General features: G+C 42.4%; 1 protein-coding gene across 1 annotated transcript in view; it reads left to right on the plus strand.

Moving 5' to 3' along the window:
• The first annotated feature begins 1,482 nt into the window (after nt 1-1,482).
• The window catches only part of LOC122058093 ((DL)-glycerol-3-phosphatase 2-like), a 75,831-nt gene continuing 58,696 nt past the window's right edge, over nt 1,483-18,617 (plus strand). The window contains exon 1 of the mRNA XM_042620556.1: nt 1,483-2,039. Within this exon, the coding sequence (XP_042476490.1) occupies nt 1,745-2,039 (295 nt within the window). The 5' untranslated portion in view covers nt 1,483-1,744. The remainder of the gene's footprint in view (nt 2,040-18,617) is intronic.

Raw genomic sequence — 18,617 nt, forward strand, 5'->3', positions numbered from 1 at the left:
GCCACCTCGGCCTAGCTTGCGATTGGCTTCTCACCTCAGCTCGGCATAACCAGGCAAGGTGTCCAGAAATGTGCACGCATCTAATCCTACATTTAAGGAACTGACCCCTGATTATAAAAGCAAGACCAAGCCACTACATGTCACCAGAGGCATCCACCCCTCTCACGACTCGCACCTCCAAGATAAGAGAAGAATATTCTCGAAAGATGCCCTGGAATATGGAATATTCCTAGAACCAGAAAGCCATTCTCCTTAAGGACTCCACGTCTAGTAGGACTCTCCACGGACGTTTCCTCTTTCTCTAATCCATCAGCAGCCTATAAATATCAAGGTAAGCCTCCATTATGGGGATCGATCACTTCTTTACTGAAAACTCTCTTGAATAACTGTTGTGGAGAAAATCTGACTTAAGCATCAGAGAGTCCCCCGTCGGATCAACCTAGTTCTCCCCTGCCTTCTCTTCTGTGCAGATCTTTTGGAGCACCAGGAGCTGCGAAGAAGATCGGCTGGTCAATTTTTACCGCATCACAACCCAACACTTAAATAAAAACAAATTTAAAGTGGAATATAATGGTTTAGAGTTACCTCTTGTGTGGTGTGTGAATGAAATGCAATGTTATAAAAGAATGCACCTTTGAATTCTTCCTCTTGTGTGGCGTGTGAATGCTTGCAATGCAAATGCCAAGATGTAAATGGAGATTTAGAATGAAAAAAGATCGGTCCTCTGGAATGAGGTTTACTTGAGTTTTTATAGATAGAGATGATAGTTTCCCATAGAGAGTTCCAATTTGGCAGTTGTCCGTTGTAGCTAGGAGTGTAGATATGGTCAGAGTTATAATAGGAAAGTGAATATGGAGATTGTTTAAAAAATGGAAACTGCGTATAAGCCACGTCGCAAGGGATCGTATCAAGATACACCTTGGGGGGGAAGATCTGTAACCCTCTTGACAATCCCTTGTAGATTAGAACTAATTTGTGCCTGAATGACCCTCATACTGAGCCTGATAGGTTTCTTTAAGAGTTTCTTGCTCAGTGTAGGGCTTATAGACTGAGCGGTCCGAACCGAGCAACTTAATCATACGGCTACCAGCCACTCACCGAGGGTAGCGATTCGTGGGCATTGATGGATACATCCTTGGGCTTTCTATCCGCTCACAAGTTTGGTTTAGGTGGCTTGGAAGATCAACTGAGAATTCAAAGTGTTCAGACTTATGGAGGCTTATCCAACTGTTTACCCGCCTTTAGCTCTGTCCGCACGATCGATTGTCTAGCCACCTTTTCCCAATTTCCGTTTGGCCTAGTTTCAGATTTTTCTCTGAGTGGGTACTTGGATTGTTGAATTAATGGAGAAAGAATTTCAGAATTAAGGGAGGAAAGTCAGGAGAGTAAATAGTGGAGTGGTTATTAGGAGAATAATTAGTGGAATCAGTATTTAGTAAAAAAGGAGTAATTGGTGGAATCACCACATGGTAAGGAGGACGTTTAGAAAAAGATTTTGATATTTAAATTTATATTTGGAATATATAGGGTGGAAGAAATTTTGAAAGAAAGTCCATTGGAGCCTTGGAGGTCACCCATGAGAGGAATTGTTCTTTTTGTCTTTTTAATTTTTTCTTTCTTGAAGAGCACGTAAGCCGCCTGATTCTGCCGTTTGAGAACTCGCCAAGAGTTTATTTTTTTTCTTTTCATTTGTCTTCACTTAAGTGCCAAGTGCCAAGTGCCAAGTGCCAAGTGGTACGGTCCAATGCTCTCATCTGCAAACCCAGAATCTCAGTACATATTGGGGGAGAATCTTGGGCTGTGTTTTTGCTTTTCTTCACTTTCGCCGGTTCTGAACAAGCGAACCAAGGCGCGTCTCAGATGCCGAGCTGCCTTCCCGGCCAATGCTTGTCTCCGTTCTCATCTTCTCTCATCAAAAGCTCTAAAAAGAGGTCAGGTTCGGGCCATTGATCTCTGTTGTATGGCGAATCCATCGGGCGAGGTCTCAACAGGGGTATCCATCACTCATGTTATCTTTGATATGGACGGTCTCTTACTGGGTAATGTTTAGAAATGCTTCAATAGCTTCTTTGTTTTCTCTCCTTCTTTTTTTGGTAAATTGTTTTCTCTCTTTCAGTTGGATTCTGTTTGGATTTTTACTATCTCATTAAGCTAATTGCATCTGGAAATTTGAATTTCTGAATAGTGAGAATCTCTGTCATAAATTTTTACAACCCAATTGACCATAAATGGATTTCGAAGTTCATTGGTGCTTAAGAAAACGAGCCAAAAGGAGCAAAGATGAAGAAATCGTGAATGACCATCTGGGTTTACTTCAAACATTGCTCGGTTGGCCCAGAAGTTCGTAAGATACTCTTAATCCTATTCCTTCACCCATCTCCACCGATCTCTCGAACAACATTGCACTCAACAGATTAACTCAGATACGGACTATATGAAATCCACAAATAGACTTTGAAATCCATCCTGATTGAATCATTAACAAAACAAATCAAAGGTCTGAAGAGGCAGAAAATGGTGACAGACCATCTGGGTCTAGTATTAACTCTGGTCAATTTATTCCTTGTTTTGCAAGAACCACGTAGAATATTCTTAATCATCTTCCTTCACCCATCTCCTACATTCTCTCAAACAGCATTTTTTGACAAAGTCGAGCAGATTAACTGAGATAGAGACCGAATGAAATCAACCAAGTGATATGAAAACTTATGTTCATTTACATTCTGACTCACCCTACCAGTCTGACATAGTTTCTCGATCTTTATATGTAATGCAAGGAAAACAATGGTACTCTGACTCTTCTCCTCCTAACTGATATTATTCTTCAGATTTAAGTTTCTGACTGAGATAACCAGTGAAGCTTCTAAAATTGTGCTGACTGGTGTTGCATTGAGTGATGAATTCATCTGGCCATCACTTAGCACATGGAAAATTGTACATTGGTTTTTAGAGCGTCTTAAGTATGATCATTCAGTGAAGTCCGTGATTCCCCGAATCTAAGTTCTTACATTTAGGGATTGCAAAACCCTCCACAGAATTCATTGTACCATCTTCCTTACCTGTTGATTCATTAGTGATGTTGCAAAGTATGCAGAATCTCTGGTTGTCTATTTTGTTACCAGACATCACATTTGACCACATAATATTTATATCTTTTTCCATAAATTTCCATATAAAAACATTGGCTATTTTGGGGGGGCGGGGGGAGGGGGGAAGAGACTAAATCCTTCTCTTATTGTACATAAAATAGTAAAGTGGTAGTTAAGGGAACAATGACTAGATATAATTAGCATGCTTTCATGCAGGAAGGGATCCCAGCCAACAGTGGTACTCCAATAAAGAGTCCTGTTGTACAGTGCTCATGCATACATGCCACTTATTTTTTTTATGGTTTTATTATTTTCTTGTTTTTCAATTGTATGTGAGAATGCATCAGACTTAAGAAACTTTCCTATATTATATGTCATACTTGTAGCCAACAGGTTCTCTTTTAGAAGAACTGACAGTATGTAGCTAATAGAGGGCCTAATATTCCCTAATAGAGGACCTAATATGCCCTTCCAGTTCCAGCATCAAAGGTGCAGTTTTGTTTATACTATAATTCCTACTTGGTTGTGTATCCTGTACTCATGATCCATATATTATAATTTTAACCTACGCTGTAAACAAGGTGATGAATATGGACCGCAATCCGCAAGTTGGAGAAAATATCTGGGTGTGATGGATGGTGTCCTCCACCATGAGGAATGAAAACAAGGACCATTCTTGGGAGGGTATAAAAATTTGAAGACAGTTCTTTTCATTGAAAAAATTTGAGGGGAGCAGTGAAAGAACTTGAGCATGGATGGGCCATTGGTGGCTGTGTACTAGGAGCTGACCATTATTCACAGTTTTGAGATTAAGGAGTTATATGGGAGGCCGCTTGAATGAAAGAGAGCTCTGGCCAGGTTAAAAAGACCACAACCCAGTGCAAGTCCTGCTTCCACAGTTTTCTGGGAGGGGTGGATTGGATACTGCTAACTGTGTGAATTTTTGCGCAAAGTGGCTGCTCTCAATACTCGTTTTCATGCTGCCAGCCTGAGCCTTTTACCATTGGCAACAGTTGACAGCCGCTTCAAGGAGAGTTAGCTGTGTGCTTCATGTGTTTGAGCCTTTTTAGTTCTTGGAGGTGGTCTATATTAATGGTGTTAGTGCAGATGGAGGAGTTTAGAGGGTGGTAGTTGGTGCATTCTCAATGAATTCCTTTGGTGATACTCTAGCTACTGAGTAGAGCATGCTAGGTAATGGTATAGTTGATTGATGCAAAGTCATCCTTGATGTAGATACAACAACAACAAAGCCTTGTCCCAACTTATATGGATCCAAGCAAAGCCCAAGAAAGAGAAAATAAAAGGCGTTAAAGGAGATAGATTAGTAATCACTAACAAAGTAGAACACAGCTAAAGCGGGTCCGCTACTTGGGTCCTAGCCTTCCAATCTGCTCTATTCAAAACCACACTTGGGACATGGCCTTATTTGTGCATGTCTATCCTCACAACCTCTCTTATGGACATTTTTGGCCTGCCTCTAGCTCTTTTAGATCATTTTTTCTGAATCAGGTATGTAGATAAGTCAGTTAATGGGCTTATTTTATTGCAAATAAGCCTTGAATTGGGTTATATATATGTTGGACCTTTGATCCCATGGGTTTTCTTTGTAATGGACCACTTTAATGGGCCTAAATATGGGTAGAAAGTAGGAAAACGGGATTTTAATTCATTAGTTTAGTTAGAGTCCTGTTTTGAGTCTATTTCCTTTCTTATTTCAGTTTTAGTAATTTAGGTTTCCCTATTAGTGAAGACTAGTTAGTTACCTACCCCAATTGGGGTTCTAGTTTAGTCGTACTCCATATTGGAGTTCTAGTCCTAGTCCTATGTGAAGTCCAACTCCTATTAGGTATTGTCTAGTCCTACTTGAAAACTAGCTCCTAGTTATGTTATGATTGCTATTCAACCCTCTATATAGAAGAGCTCATGTACTCTTAATTCTCAGATTTGAATAATGAATGATTGCAATCAATTGTGTAAACAGCTGAGATAGCTGTGGGTGAGATGCCACTTGGGCTGAGATAGCCTATCCTACCCACACTTGTTTTGTTTCTTTTCATTCTTATTCTCTGTTTTACTGTTGCTGCCATTACTTGCTGTTACTGTTTATCATTATTAAAAGATTCAGACCTATTCAGCCCTTCCAAGATAGAACTAACCATCATTCCTAGAGGAACTAGGAGGGAGATCGATCTCCTCTTCCTTCCCCAATTGGCCTTGGATCTGCAAGCCCTTTTCAAAGGGTGTTCACAACCTTACAAGGATCACTCGAGCCTCTCCTCATTGCTGCCCAAGCAGCCCTATCAAAGTTCTTGAAGATTTCTCTCAATTTCTGTCACCTAGGTTTGGAAATTAAGAAAGTACATAACTCCACAACCAGTCATCGGAAGACTGTCAACTTTGGGATTTTTTGTACCCTCTATGGGCCCTACAATCGACCAAGTTTGCAACTCAATTGGAGCCCCACAGACCCGGCCGCACCTCTCTCTCTCTCTAGCCCTATCGCAAGTCTTTCTTTCTCCTATCGGGTTGGGTTTTGGGCTGGTTTTGCTGCTACATGGCTATTGTACCCTTGGGGGCTTATTTGCTGGTCTTATTTCTCTTGTTTCTTGGTCTATTGATAGTTAGTCTTGACTCTTGAGTAACTTTTGGGTCTTGATTTGTTTGGGGTTATAAGCCGCTGGGGTAGTTTACTTGTAACATACTTCTGCATTAATCCTCCAGTAAAAAAATGATTGAACAAGAAACTAATCTTCCATTTCAGGGCCTTCGATCCTGATTGGATTTATGCAAGTCTGGAGTGTCACTTTAAACTTAAAGGGTTGAGCTTTATGCATGAAATTACATTAGATGTAGTGGGAAAACATGGTACCATATTTAAGTGATTTTGGTGAAAATTATAAGTTTCGTTTACTTTTGAAGTAGCCTGGTCATATTATTTGCAGCTAAAGTTTTTTGGATATTAGCAAAGCTGCTTAGCTTCAATACGAATTTACTTTTTTTTTTTTTAAATCGAAGATAGGTGATGTAGGGGATTCCTAGGTGACTAGGTCTCCTACAAGATTAACTAACTAGGTAGGGTTAACTCAAGGGGCTTAGGTAGATAGGACCAAAGAAACTTAGCAACAAGATTAAGCATGCAAGATAAAACGAGACTAATAAACAAAGTAGCCAAAAAGCAATAATAATCTAGACGGAAAAACACAGAAATTCTTACTCAAGTTTCAAGTGGGGACATGGGGAAGGGAACAAACGACATACGAATGTTAGGTTTAGCACAAATCAATCTAGATACCTAAATTAGATAAGCAAACAATCAATATCCTCTAGCAACCAACTAAAGTGGAAAATCAGCAAGGGTTCTTTGGAGATATAACAGTGACGAAACAACTTAAACAACCGGTAAAAATAAGCATAAACAAAGGGCAAAGGCTGGCTTCAACGCCAATGGGCTGCAATATATAATAGGGATTAATAGAGGTGGGGAGGGTTTAGTTAATGTTTTACCATACTGCTGTTCAGATCTGAGGAGAGAAGAAGAGATCAAGGTCCTCCAAAATAAAGAAGTGCAGTCCACCTTTAGTTGATGAAGACAAATCCAGCCGATTGTAGAGAGATCAGCACCAGCGGAGAGTAAACAACAGCCAAGGGTAGCAGCAGCAGTGATGTAATGGCAGCAATGTGTAGCAGCAGTAGTGATGTAATGGCAGCAGTGTATAGCAGCAGCAGTAAGGTAATGGCAGCAGTGTGTAGCAGCAGCAGTATTGTAATAGTAGCAGTATATAGCAGCAGTAGTGAGGTAATGGTAGCAGTGTGTAGCAGCAACAGTGAGCATCGATGGGGGAGATCAGCAGCAACAAAAACAGCAGCAGAAAAATAAGAATGGAAAAAAAAAAGAGAGGGAGGCGAGACAAGAAAGAAAAGAGAAGAGAGAGCCGAGAGACTAAGAGAAGAAAGAGGCGAGAGAGAAAAGTGAGAAAAACGAGAGAGAGAGAGAGAACCGTGAGAAGGGTGGGGGTTTGCTCTTGGCCTTTTTTTCAATTAACATTCATTCCCTTCAACCGTGGCCTAAGCCATTACATAAATATCAATTTAGTTACTAAAAATAAAGAGTCAATTGACTAGTAAATAAAGACTTCCTAAAAACTAATCAACCAATAAAGTAGTTTCCTAATTAATTAAAAGATTAACAAGGAAAAGAATATACTACAAATAAACTACTAAACTAATAACTAATGGGGCCCACAAGATCTGCTAAAATCTAAAAAGAGAAAGGGACTCGATCCAGGTTGGAATGGCTGGATTGAGCTTTCCTTCTTCCTCCTTTTTTCTTCTTCTTCTTTCTATTCTTCTAGCTACAAAGATGGCTGCTTCTTCTTCTTCTTGCGCCTGTACACCTTGATGTCTCCATCAACTCTCCCCGGCTTGGAAGAATTCACCTCTGGTGAATTAGAGCTCATGTAGTATTCAAGCAGGTCTGGGTTGAGTAGTTAGACTTCTTGCAATGTGATATAGGTGTTGTCAATTTCTGGACGTCTGTGCCACTTGACCAAGAACTCTCTAGAATCTCCAGTGTGTGTGGACACAATCCTCTCATCAAGGATTTCCTCAATTTCTTCAGTTCTCCTTGTGACCTTAGGCACAGGTGGTAACGAGGTGGGGGGAAGTGGTTGGCTTGGCTCAGAAGTCTCATCAATGTTGAAAGGGAAGTCTTCAAGGTCATCAGGATAAAAAGAGGTGACGGTAGAGGTACCATGGTATGGGACTAGGTCTTCAACATTGAAAATATTGCTGATCTCCATGCTAGCTGGCAGATCAAGAACATACGCATTGGCACCTATCCTCTTGAGTAACTTGAACGGACTTGTGCTACGAGCATGTAGCTTGCTTGCTTTTCCCCTAACAAAACGTTGCGGCTTGATTCTTACCATCACCATATCACCCTCTTGAAACTCTTGTAGCCTTCTGTGCACATCTGCCTTCGATTTGTATTGCTCATTGCTCAGTGCTATCTGTCTCCTTATACCTGCATGCAAATCATGTATATGCTGAGCAAAAGATTCGACTGACTGGGAGGTCCTAGAACTAGACACGACTGGGATAAGGTCTATGGGTGCCCGAGGCTGGTATCCTGAACAAATCTCAAAGGGGGACAGACCAGTGGTACGGTTCTTAGAACTGTTATATGCAAACTCGGCCTGGCTGAGGACTCGATCCCAATTGGTAAGGTGTTCTCCTATGAGGCAACGCAATAAATTCCCTATGCTCTTATTAACATCAGTTTGGCCATCGGTCTGAGGGTGGAAAGCTGAGGAGAAACGGAGTTTCGTTCCCATCATCCGCCATAGGGTCCTCCAAAAATGACTAGTGAACTTAACATCCCTATCGGACACTATGGTGAGGGGTAACCCATGGTACTTGACAACCTCACTAAAGAAAAGTTTGGCTACTATGGATGCATCTGAGGTCTTAGAGCATGGGATGAAATGGGCCATCTTCGAGAAGCGATCAACAACCACATAAACAGAATCGTGGCCTCTCGAAGTTCTTGGTAGACCAAGCACGAAGTCCATGCTAAGGTCCTGCCAAGGGGAGGAGGGAACGGGTAGGGGAGTGTACAAACCCGTGTTTTGCTTTTGTTGTATGGCGGTCTGGAATGTCCTGCACTGACCCACAACTGTAGCAACATCCCTCTTTAGTCCTGGCCAAAAGAATCGGTCCTCAACGAGGGTGATGGTCTTATCGCGACCGAAGTGGCCAGGGACTCCCCCAGCATGCAATTCCCAGATCAGGAAATCTCGGAGTGAAGTCCTGGGAATGCACAACTTGCTTCCTTTAAAAAGAAAGCCCTCCCTAAGTAGGTAGTCCGAGCGGTTGACTGGGTTGCCTTCACTCAAGGAAGTGAACGACTCATTAAAATCAGGACAGGTGGGGTATTGGTCCTTGACTCGCTCGAACCCTACAACCTCTACACTCATTGCTTGGAGTAGCACACTAGCCCGACTCTTAGCATTGGTGCGACTGAGGAACATGTTCACTCGGCTCAGTCCATTTGCAGCAGTATTCTCGACACCAGGCCTGTGCTTGAGTACAAAAGTGTACTCTTGGAGGAACTCAACCCACTTGGCATGCCTCTGATTAAGTTTCTTTTGGACACTAAGGTACCTCAGAGCTTGGTGGTCAGAGAATAGTACGAATTCTTGCGGTAAAAGGTAATGTCGCCAATAGCGCAATGATTGAACAACCGCATAGAATTCCTTGTCGTATGTAGAATATCGTTGCTTAGCTTCATTAAGCTTCTCACTAAAATAGGCAACAGGGTGGCCCTCTTATCCTAGGACACCACCTATCCCAATACCAGATGCATCACAGTTAACTTCGAAGACCTTAGAGAAATCTGGGAGGCGCAGGACTGGAGCTTCATTCATAAGCTTTTTAATCTCATTAAAGGCCTTCGTAGCACTCTTAGTCCATTGAAACTCCTTTTTCATGCAATCGGTGATAGGAGACATAATGGAACTAAACCGGTAGATGAACCTTCTATAGAAAGTGGCTAAACCATGAAAGCTTCGTACCTCATGAATGTTAGTTGGCTCAGGCCACTCTACAATCGCTCTCACCTTCTCAGGGTCAACAGATACTCCCTGAGCTGACATAACAAATCCCAGGAAGATGGCTTGATCACTCATGAAGGTGCACTTCTTGAGGTTGACAAAGAGTTTCTCTTGTAAGAGCACATGAAAAACCTTCTGTAAGTGATCCAAGTGGGAAGATGAGGTCTTACTATAGATGAGGATGTCATCAAAGTAAACCACAAGGAACTTGCCAATGAATGGTTGAAGCACTTGATTCATTACCCTCATGAAAGTGCTAGGTGCATTTGACAAGCCAAAAGGCATGACTAACCACTCAAAGAGGCCATCCTTCGTCTTGAAGGCTGTCTTCCACTCATCTTTAGGTCTGACCCTAATCTGGTGGTACCTGCTCTTGAGGTCAATCTTCGAAAAGATCGAAGAGTTGGCCATCATATCCAACATGTCATCAAGCCTAGGGATAGGGAACCTATACTTGATGGTGATCATATTGATGGCCCTACTATCAACATACATACCCCAGGTGCCATCTTTCTTTAGCGTGAGGAAGGCAGGTACAGCACACGGGCTAAGGCTTTCCCTAATGAATCCCTTTTGCAACAGTTCATCCACTTGCCGTTTGAGTTCGGCGTGTTCTTTGGGATTTATTCAGTTTGGGATAAGTTCGGGAGAGAGGATCCTGGAACCAAGTCAATAGCGTGTTGGATGTCACGCATAGGCGGTAACTCATCAGGTAGTTCCTCAGGGAATAGCCTCTCGAATTTCCTCAACAAGGGTTGCACTTCTCTAGGAGCCTCAGTGAATAAGCGTGATCTATCGGTATTACTTTGTACGGCAACTGGAGCATAAATCACCCCTGACTCGTGACACTCTCCTTCAAATTGTTGTTGATTTAAAATGTTGAGTGTTTTGGTGGGGGAGTGTTTGGATGTACTTCCCTTTTGTTTTGGAACCCTAACTTCCCTAGGGGGACTGGGTGTCAGTCTGATCTTCTTCCCTTTGAACTCAAAGACATAGGTGTTAGACTTCCCGTAATTGGTGACGTCCCAGTCATATAACCAGGGCCTACCTAGAATGATGTGGGCAACATCCATCTCTAGGACATCACACCACACTCAATCCTCATATCCTGCAAAGTGTAGGGGAACTAGACACCTTAGATTTACGGGAATGGTAGACTGATCAACCCAGGCAACCTTGTAAGGCTTGGGGTGGGGTTCAGGTTTGAGGCCCATTCGAGCAACAACACTCTTGATGACCACATTCATGCAACTCCCGCTGTCTATGGCGACGCGGCAGTTCTTGCCCTGATGACATGTGTAGGTGATGAAAATATTAGTTCGTCGCCAATCGTCGCTATTCTTAGGTTGTGAGACCATGCAACGCACAATGCCGAGCTTGAGGTCACCGGCCTCCTCGGTGTCCTCATTAGATATGGTCTCATCTGGCCTATGGTCCTCATACTCATGGTCCTGAAAACCCTCCTGGTCACTTTCCTCAGGGGTCTGCTCTCCTATATAAAGATTCCTATTGGGACACTCTCTGGAGAAGTGACCAAACCCACGACACTTGAAGCACTGTTGTTGCCCGCTACTCTTGGGTGCTTTTCCCAAAATTCCTTTACCCTTGTTGTCAAATTGACGCTGTGGTGCAGCAGGGGGTTTTGGGAATCCAGTTGAGCCTTGGGGTGATTTTCTAAATTGGGACTCCCCAGCTTGGAAGCTCTTCCTCTGAGAATAAGTTCTCATGGAGGATTCTACCTCAAGGGCTATCCTGAAGGCCTGTGGAACGTCTCGCACCAGGTGGGGTGCCATACGAGACTGAATTTCGGGGTTGAGCCCGGTAAGGAATCTGGATAGTGTCTGCTCAACATCCTCCCGAATACGGCTTCTAATTTTTAATTCATTGAACTTGCTCATGTACTCGGTCACAGTCAACTTCCCTTGCTTCAGGGTATTCATCTCATTCAACAATTGGAGCCTATAAGTGATAGGCAAAAATTCCCTCTTGAGCCGCTCTTGCATCTCTACCCAGGTGGTGATTGGCTCAAGTCCTAGGTGGTCCTCCTGGTACTCTAGGTCTGTCCAGAAATCCTGGGCAGCTCCAATAAGCTTGAACTTAGCAAATCGGTAGCGGACTTCCTCTGGCATATCATAGAAATCGAAATACCTATCCATCGGTTTGATCCAATCCAGAATGATCCTAGCATCAATCTGACCATCGTAGGTAGGGGCATCTACCTTAATCATCCGTCTGACATCAAAGCCCCTATCATGGTGCTCATAGCCCTCATCATCTCCATATTGGGTTGGCGTCTTGGCGGTGGGCCTCGACCCCTACCCTGATCCCTACCACGCCTTAGGCCTTGGAAGTTATCCCCTATCCGGTCATAACCATCAGTCTGGTTATTTTCGTTTACTTCCTCAGGGTTAGAGCCTCTGCCCCTAGGTTCAGTGCTAGTTATGTTACGGCCTTGCTGTCCATCAAGGTTTTGGGCACTTGTTTCCAGAGTAGCCAACTTATCGATAAGGGCTTGGAGATGGATAGCTTGTGTTTCCTGTATGGTTTGAACGGCTTTCATGAATTCAGCCAGTTGCTCCGATTGGGTGGCGGTGCTAGGAGGGTCAGACATATCCTGATATGCTCTACCACTACGAGTGGACATAAGGAGATGGGCAGCCAAAGGTACGGTTGCCACCAAAGACTCAAGGTCTACTCAGGATCTCCAATTGAGATAAGTAGTTAGCTCTTTCAATCCTGAGGTCAGAAATCTCCCTCTCGAGTATATGCTTTTGGAGGGAATAACGTCCAATGCTATTTAGTCCCGCCAACTTAAGAAAGAAAAGGGTGTCCTCTAATCTATGGTATCGCTCTCTTACCTCAGACTCGACCACGGACAAATGGTGACGGAGACTAGACCTCAAAAGATAAGACATGTAAACAAGGGACAACAGTATTTAATTACCCTCAACCTAGACAAAACCTCGCTCTGATACCAAGATGATGTAGGGGGCTCCTAGGTGACTAGGTTTCCTATAAGATTAACTAACTAGGTAGGGTTAACTCAAGGGGCTTAGGTAGATAGGACCAAAGAAACTCAGCAACAAGATTAAGCATGCAATATAAAACGAGACTAATAAACAAAGTAGCCAAAAAACAATAATAATCTAGACGGAAAAACACATAAATTCTTACTCAAGTTTTAAGTGGGGACATGGGGAAGGGAACAAACGACATACGAATGTTAGGTTCAGCACAAATCAATCTAGATACCCAAATTAGATAAGCAAACAATCAATATCCTCTAGCAACCAACTAAAGTAGAAAATCAACAAGGGTTTTTTGGAGATATAATAGTGACGAAACAACTTAAACAACCGGCAAAAATAGGCATAAACAAAGGGCAAAGGCTGGCTTCAACGCCAATGGGCTGCAATATATAATAGGGATTAATGGAGGTGGGAAGGGTTTAGTTAATGTTTTACCATACTGCTGTTCAGATCTGAGGAGAGAAGAAGAGATCAAGGTCCTCCAAAATAAAGAAGTGCAGTCCACCTTTAGTTGATGAAGACAAATCCAGCCGATTGTAGAGAGATCAGCACCAGCGGAGAGTAAACAACAACCGAGAGTAGCAGCAGCAGAGGGTAGCAGCAGTAGTGATGTAATGGCAGCAATGTGTAGCAGCAGCAGTGAGGTAATGGCAGCAGTGTATAGCAGCAGCAGTGAGGTAATGGCAACAGTGTGTAGCAGCAGCAGTATTGTAATAGCAACAGTATATAGCAGCAACAGTGAGGTAATGGCAGCAGTGTGAGGCGAGACAAGAAAGAAAAGAGAAGAGAGAGCCGAGAGACTAAGAGAAGAAAGAGGCGAGAGAGAAAAGTGAGAAAAACGAGAGAGAGAGAACCGTGAGAAGGGTGGGGGTTTGCTCTTGGCCTTTTTTTCAATTAACATTCATTCCCTTCAACCGTGGCCTAAGCCATTACATAAATATCAATTTAGTTACTAAAAATAAAAAGAGTCAATTGACCAGTAAATAAAGACTTCCTAAAAACTAATCAACCAATAAAGTAGGTTCCTAATTAATTAAAAGATTAACAAGGAAAAGAATATACTACAAATAAACTAATAACTAATGGGGCCCACAAGATCTGCTAAAATCTGGAAAGAGAAAGGGACTCGATCCAGGTTGGAATGGCTAGATCGAGCTTTCCTTCTTCCTCCTTTTTTCTTCTTCTTCTTTCTATTCTTCCAGCCACAAAGATGGCTGTTCTTCTTCTTCTTGTGCCTGTACACCTTGATGTCTCCATCAATAGGCTTCTTAATATCGTTCACCATAGGTATCTAACATTTAAAAGTTAAAATCAAATAGAAGTAAGGGAGCTGGGGGGGTGTCGTAGAAAGAATCTTTTTTCCTTATTTCATGGAAATTTGTTTTGGGTGTACATATTGAGGGAATGGTGCATACATGGCGCGGAATTTTATTTGGAATGAATAGATTATTGTTGGTTCTCTTCTTTCCTATGGTTTGATGATTTAGCAAATACACTTCATGGTGAGTTTTTTCATTCTTCCTTTTTGCCAATCTTGTAGTTCTGATGTACAAAAAGTTATCTGTCTTCCCCTCGTCTGATATCTATTGTTCTGATCATTTATTTTTCAGTGAATCAGGTCTATCGTCCATGCTGTGTACTTTATGTAACGTGCATCTTTATTATTTTTGATGTTCTGTTTGGTTGCTGGGACTCGCTTGGTTTTAAGGGTGATGCAATTGGGCAATGAAGGGATCTCTTTGATTTGGGATTTTTTATTTACTTTCCTTTAATGGTTAGAAATTAGATTGACAAATCTTTTATTTAGATTTGATTTTTATTTCAGTTTCTATCTAGGCTAGTTTCTGTTTTTAATTAGTTACCATTGTGATGCGTTGAGTTTTTTTTAAGTAGTCATGTAATACAATCTAAAATTTCAGTTTTAGTTTCTTGAAGATTTTGAATGAATTGAAAGATTTTTGGATGTGACCCATGGGTACTGATTTCCTCTTTCTTCCCCTCTGAAATTCCTTTTCTCTCTTCCCTTTCTTATCTTCTTCTTCTTCTTCCAATCCTCTTCCCTATTCTCCTGCTATATATTTTCCATACCTAAAATAGCAATAGGCTGTGTATCAAAGGCCTGCAACTACTGTTGGTTTCAGTACCAGAAGTAAGTGACTCGACCTGCAGTTAAGCTCGAGATTTGTTGCTGCTGGTTCAGTTCAATGGGTATGGGCGATCTTTATTCTTGAATTTTAGAGTCGATTGAGTCTGAATGCAAGAGCTGCCCTTGAGTTCCGCTGGTTTCTGGTTCTCACGACAAGGAGGAGAAGAAGATGGAAGAGTCATGGGCTGTTTAGGGCTTTAAATTCCTGGTTTGACCATATTTCCCTTCACTTGTTATTCTTTTCTTGTCCTGATTTTATTAGTAATTTCAGAATACCCCTCCCCTTCTATTTTCTATTCTAGTTTGACCCTATTAATTATTTTTTACTCTTTTAAGTGCTTGAGTGTTTCTGAATTTACAAGATTGCCCCCCAACCATTAAATTGAGATATTTTGTCATTTTTGTGGGCCATAAGCGATCCGACTTCAATGTTTGGAATCCAGATCCGCATCAAGTGGTATCAGAGCAAATTTCCTTCCGTCTCTAACAATGACATGTTACATCACCAATGTGGAGTTGCACAAGTTGTATCGTGAGGTACTTGAGAACCAAAAGGAAACTAATGCCAGGGTTGAGAAGAATGAGGCAAAATATGACAAGTTCATTGGACGAGACTGAAGGTGCCCTCGCTAAGATTTTTCCCTTTATGCAAAAGTTTGAAACACGAGTTGAGGACCATCTATACCACCTCCTTAGTTTAATGCCCTACGGATTGAAGACACACCTCACTGAGTGCAACGTGATCCTATTATACCCCAAGATATTACCGGGCAATTTTCTCACAGAGATTATGACATCAAGGTTTGTCAGAAGACTTAGGCTCGTTACCAATTGGGAGGTTATGAAACAGATTTTGACTGAAAAATTTGTTCCTCTTAATTATGAGAAGGTAATGTTTCATAAACTGCTTAACTTGCAACAATGTAACAAAGATGTGGATTCCTACACCCTTGAGTTCCACAAACTGTCTTCAAGGTGCCGACTTCAGGAAACAGACCAGCAACAGGTGATGCGATATATCAGTGGGCTAAGTACTGAGATCCGACTCGAGTTGGCTAACACTGATTTTAGGTCCGTTGATGTGGCAACGGCTCATGCCAAGACAACTGAAGAGATGTCCATCTACTGGAAGAGTATGCTCAAGACTTCTTTAGTTTATAGACCTCTACCACGTATGAAGAAAAAGAAGCTTGAAGCTCGCAAAATTGAAGAAAAAAGCTCAGAGTTCAACAAGGACAGTGATGGGGTGAAGAACATCAGATGCCATAATTGTGACGATAAGGGTCACTACTCCAACAAGTGTCCCAACAGGATTCGTTCTGTGAATGCAGCAAAGAAGCAACCAATTGAGAAAAGTGATGATGAATCTGCTTTATATCCTTATGCCCTCGAGGAAGATGATATGTTCGACTATGATGATGAGGATGTAGAAGCTCATTCTGCTAGTCTTTCATCATTTTTAAACAGACTAGTTGACAAGGCTCCTCTCTTCAGACATAAAGGTACTCTTCTGCATGGTTCTGATCCTACTGATGTTCACACAGTTGTTGATACTGGGGCAGAAGCAAACTTCATTTCTGCTGAATTTGTTCGAGCACACATTCCACAGAAGCAGCTTTTCAAGAAGATTCACGTGCAAGGTTTTGGACCCACATCTCGAGAAGAGGCCACTGTAGTTGTTCGAGTACACTTACAGTTTGGGCCATTACAGTACCATATCGCCTCTTTGGTCACCCCATTGGTGCACTGCGACATTCTTCTAGGGCGACTTTGGCAGCGACATGCTGGTGTCCTCTATGATGGTGCACGAAACACCATCAAGGTGAAGCAAGGAGGTCGTACGTATTTGATGAGGCCACATGCATTATCAGATATGCCACGTCGTCGATTGACTTCTGCTCCAGTGACACATCAGCCTATTCTCCCTCCTCTTGGTGTTTTGTTCCCATCTTCTGCTTCGAGATATGTTCCACCTCATCGACGAGTAATTAATAAGGGTATCTTGGGAGCATGACCTAACTCGATGGAGTCGAGTTCTTTTAAGACCGAGAGAGCTGATGCAGTTGGGCGATGGAAGGGATCTCTTTGATTTGGGATTTTTTATTTACTTTCCTTTATTTGTTAGAAATGAGATTGGCAATCTTTTTATTTAGACTTGATTTTTATTTCAGTTTCTATCTAGGCTAGTTTTTATTTTTAATTAGTTACGATTGTGATGCTTTAAGTTTTCGTTTAAGTAGTCATGTAATACAATCTAAAATTTCAGTTTTAGTGTTTTGAAGATTTTGAATGAATTGAAGATTTTTGGGTGTGACCCATGGGTACCGATTTCCTCTTTCTTCCCCTCTGAAATTCCTTTTCTCTCTTCCCTTTCTTATCCTTTTCTTCTTCCAATCCTCTTCCCTATTCCCCTGCTATATATTTTCCATACCTGAAATAGTAATAGGCTGTGTCAAAGGCCTGCAACTACCGCTGGTTTCAGTACCAAAAGTGACTCGACCTGCAGTTAAGCTCGAGATTTGTTGCTGCCGGTTCAGTTCTATGGGTCTAGGCGATCCTTATTCTTAAATTTTAGAGTAGATTGAGTCTGAATGCAAGAGCTGTCCTTGAGTTCTGCTGGTTTCTGGTTGATACGCACAAAATAAACCGTCCAGTCAGACGTGGGCACGTGGCACCTTGCCATGTGTTTTTGCCTAACTTCGGATGCAGCAGAGGAACCCGAACTTCTCCCTGGAAATGTCATAATAATACTGTTCCTCAAGGGAATATTCCTTGAGGAATCATGGGGCTCGCAAGGAGGAGTCCTCCGACAAACCATCCTAATCCCTTCGGAAGAGGAGGGACGTATCCCAGTAGGAGTCTACTAGGGATATTCGTATAAAAGGAAACTTATAAGGCAGAACAAGGTAAGGACACACATTTGCACCATTACTGCTATGAAAACACTGTTCTGCGAGTCTCTAAGACTAATCCCTGAGCCACCTCCGGGCCTCTGCTTTTTGTGCTTGTGCAGGATCAGTGCACAGCCTCACACAGATTCTCGTTAGCAACAGATTAGCGCCGTCCGTGGGAATGACAGAGTAATGGTGGGGAAAACCTATAATCATAAGAAAACAAATGCTGCGCCAAGTAGAAATATAAATGTGGAGTAGCCTTCAAAACCTCTGCCCCTTTCAGCAGACACCGGCGAAGAATGAGAGAACAACAGTCGAGAAGGTCCCATGAGGGACCAATATTTGGTCGGACATTCGGTGCGTAGGGACAATAATCCCCCATCCCCTCCTAGGCATAAGAATATGTGACCAAAGAGCAGTTTGATGCCCTCCAGGAGAAATACGATCGGATGGCCGAAACGATGACGACCCATAGAGCTACAAGAAGTTCCCATATCCAGTCAGAGCGAGTTCAAGATAAGGAGCAAAGCAGTTCAGGGTCAATAAGATCTGGCCAGAATCCTCGAAATCGCTCGACGGGGAAAAACCCCACACCCAGAGAGGGCACGACGCGCCACGGGAGCTAGGCATGAAGAGCCACATCAAGAAGACGGTCAGAGACATAAAGACCTAAGGTTGAAGCAGATGATTCTTGACTTGAAGGACGAAATCCAGAAGGTAGCAGGAAACCAGGTAGGCACTCGAGAGTCAGACCTCACTAATGATGGCATTAGCTGATGAAGTCATGAGGGATCCGCTCCCGGTTGGGTTTTGCCTGCCTAAATATGACATGACGGGTCTGGGGACCC

The sequence above is a fragment of the Macadamia integrifolia genome, chromosome 12 (assembly GCF_013358625.1).
Source record: "Macadamia integrifolia cultivar HAES 741 chromosome 12, SCU_Mint_v3, whole genome shotgun sequence".
NCBI classification, from domain to species: domain Eukaryota; kingdom Viridiplantae; phylum Streptophyta; class Magnoliopsida; order Proteales; family Proteaceae; genus Macadamia; species Macadamia integrifolia.